The 3211-nt window shown below is 35.1% G+C and overlaps 1 protein-coding gene across 1 annotated transcript; it reads left to right on the top strand.

Annotated features, from left to right (window-relative positions):
• The first annotated feature begins 1799 nt into the window (after nucleotides 1-1799).
• On the top strand, nucleotides 1800-2956 carry LOC131651047 (uncharacterized). Its single transcript, XM_058920727.1, has 3 exons — nucleotides 1800-2320; nucleotides 2444-2564; nucleotides 2822-2956. Exons 1-3 carry the CDS (start codon nucleotides 1800-1802, stop codon nucleotides 2954-2956), a joined length of 777 nt encoding a protein of 258 aa, XP_058776710.1.
• The last annotated feature ends 255 nt before the right edge of the window (nucleotides 2957-3211 follow it).

A 3211-nucleotide genomic window follows, 5' to 3' on the forward strand; every position in this document is an offset into this window, starting at 1 on the left:
TAACAACATAAATTTATAATAATATAATTGTTTATAATCAAACTACAAAAGAAAAGGTTTTGTTATAATTTATACCTTTGTGCTAACTATAGCCTTGAGTTAATAGTCTACTTTATTTCTTACCACTTCACCTTTTTTATTTAGTTTGTTTTTGAAAATATGTTTTTTTTTCCTTTTTACTGCTTAGATATAAAAAAAATATTTTTCAAACACTGGTTTTAATCTCAAATTTTGTTTAAAGTTTTCAAAACCGTGTTTTTTCAAACCACACAATTCACCCCCCCTCTCCTCTTGTGTGTGAAGTCTCAAGTCCAACACAACTCACACTAATTAATGTTTTTAAGCATTCTACAACTCATCGTTCATATCACGTTCTTTATGTTAGGTAAATGGACCATCTCTCTTATAAATCCAACATCTCACTCATTCACAGGCAATGTGAGACATTAACCACTCACATTTGCACCTAACATTCTCCCGCATAAGTGTGAGTCCCCCACATCCTAGATTGTTGAGATTGGTTGAAAATATACATGTTGATACTCTTTAGGATGGAGTATGATTATCGGTGAAGACAATGGAAGTTAATGTATGATTTTCAATCAAAGTGGAAATTGTTGGGGTTGGTTGAAAATATACATGTTCAAGAAGTCCCACATTTCTTAGTTTTATGAAGGAAGAAGGAGTCCGAGGGTATGGATTTTTTTGCCATCTGTATAATATAGGATTCAAGTTCTTTTAATTCTCTCATCACTTAGTTTTGTGAAGGAACAGGGAGTCCAATATAGGATTCAAGTTCTTCGTTCCAATATGCACCAGTCAAAAGCACTCTAAGCTTGTATTTGACTTTCATTGTTCTCTTATACTCTTGTATTAAATTGTTAAAAGATATAGTTAAATATTAGTTTTGGAGGGTGTGAATGTACTGGGGCCTGGAGTACTGGGTATGTTATGTGTTGTAACAATTTTCACATAGTGTTATTCTCTAATTGTCATTTGACAACGGTCGTAGTTTTCTCTGGTTTTAGAGTTTGCACGTTATGTCCTTGTGTTCTTTTATTTTTTCTATGTCGGTTTTTTCCAACACTTTAATGGTTAAAATATCTTCAATATTTTAAGTTATTTAATCAACACTTCCTTTTCTACTAATTCATTCTTGAAAGCATAAAATTTGATGCTTTGAAAAATTAACAAGTATGGAAGAAAGTTAAACAAAAACTAGAAGTATTTGAGAGATTTTAACTATAAAAGGACATGAGATGAATGATGAGTAGCAAAATGCTTGAAAAACATTAATTAATGCAAAATATGTTTCAAATACAACATAATTTTTCATATGATTATTTCCAAAATCAATTTAATAGGTTATATATTCAAAGAGGGGTTAGTGAAACAAACAATTGACATTAGATATAATAAGCTCAACTCGACGGACCAAGATGAGAGCTGCACAAAGAATCACAAAAAACATAAACTCAATATCAATCTAAAACTAAATACAACAACTAAAATACACACTATTGTCTATAAACTCATCTAAAAAAATCATGACTGCTAGGTTGGGTAAGATTCTTCCAAGTATTACTGGGGTCAACTAGGTTGCTTTTATTCCTGGCCAGAGTATTCACAACCACATAATGCTGGCCTTTGAGTTACTTAGAGGATATACCAGGAAGGGTGGCACTCCTCGTTGTATGCTCCAATTAGATTTACAAAAAGCTTATGATATGGTTGATTGGTATGCCTTGGAACAAGTTCTTAATGAGATTGGCATACCTTAGAAGTTTGTCCATTGGGTGATGACTGCTCAGAATACAGTTAGCTATGTGTTCAATATTAACAACCAGATTTCTACCACTATGCAGGCTAGAAGGGGATTGAGGCAAGGGGATCCTATATCCCCCTTGCTTTTTGTGATTATGATGGAATACTTGAACAGATTATTGGATGATATGCAGGAAAACTATAACTTTAACCACCATGCTAAGTGTGAGAAATTAGGCATCACTAACCTAACCTCTGTTGATGATGTCCTATTGTTTTGTAGAGGTGAGTTCAATTCTGTTACCCGGCTTCTCACAGCAGTCAGTACCTTTTCTGCTTCTACTGGCTTGATCATAAATCCAAAGAAATGCAAGGTTTTTTTTGGTGGTATGGATAGCTTATCCAAGGCTCAAGTACTTGAGGTTACTAAATTTGATGAAGGCCAACTTCCTTTTCAATATTTGGGGATCCCAATCACTAGTAAATGGATGAATAACAATCACTACATGCCTCTAATAGACAGAATTACTAGCAAATTTAAACATTGGTCTTCAAGGTTACTCAGTTATGCGGGTAGGATTCAGCTGGTGAAAAGTGTGATCTTACCCATGGCTCAATACTGGATGCAATGTCTCCCCCTTCCCCAAGCTGTTATTCACAAAATTGACTCTTTTTGCAGGATTTTTATGTGGACTGGCAAGCTGGACAAAAGCAGAAAAATCCATGTTGCATGGAAAACCATGTGTTCTCCTACTAATCAAGGTGGCCAAAACATTTGTAGCCTACCCGTTTGGAACAAGGTGTGTATGTTCAAGTGTTTGTGGAGTATGTGTAATAAATCTGAGTCTCTTTGGGTGAAATGGATCCATGGCCACTACTTAAAGAATTCAAGTGTCATGGAAGCGACCATAGTGAAGAATGCTTCTTGGGTGATGAAAATATTATGGAGCTTAGGGACCATGTGCATACGGTTCAGTAAATCTGGAATGATATGCTAACTAAAGGTAAATTCAATATGAAGAAATTCTATGCTACGATTACTGAAAATGTTGTGCAGGTTCCTTGGAGATTTCTATTTCATGGCAACATGGCTAGGCCTCGTGCCTTTCATGTGGCATGGATTGCTTGTCATGGGAATTTGGCCACTAAAGATAGACTTTGCTGGTTTAATTTGATCAAAGATAGCAAATGAAGCATGTGTAATCAAGTGGATGAGTCTCTTGGACATCTATTCTTTGAGTGTCCTCATACCCTGATCATTTGGAAGAAGGTGCTAAATTGGCTCGAGATTGTGCATACCCCAGGAAGCTGGACAGATGAGCTAAATTGGGTTATCAACTTCAACTCAAGAAAAGGTTGGAAGGCTAGTATTCTTAAATTGGCTTTTATCGAAACTATATATGGTATATGGGCCTATAGAAATAAAGTGATTTTTCAACACAACACT

Source organism: Vicia villosa, linkage group LG2 (genome assembly GCF_029867415.1).
Source record: "Vicia villosa cultivar HV-30 ecotype Madison, WI linkage group LG2, Vvil1.0, whole genome shotgun sequence".
NCBI classification, from domain to species: domain Eukaryota; kingdom Viridiplantae; phylum Streptophyta; class Magnoliopsida; order Fabales; family Fabaceae; genus Vicia; species Vicia villosa.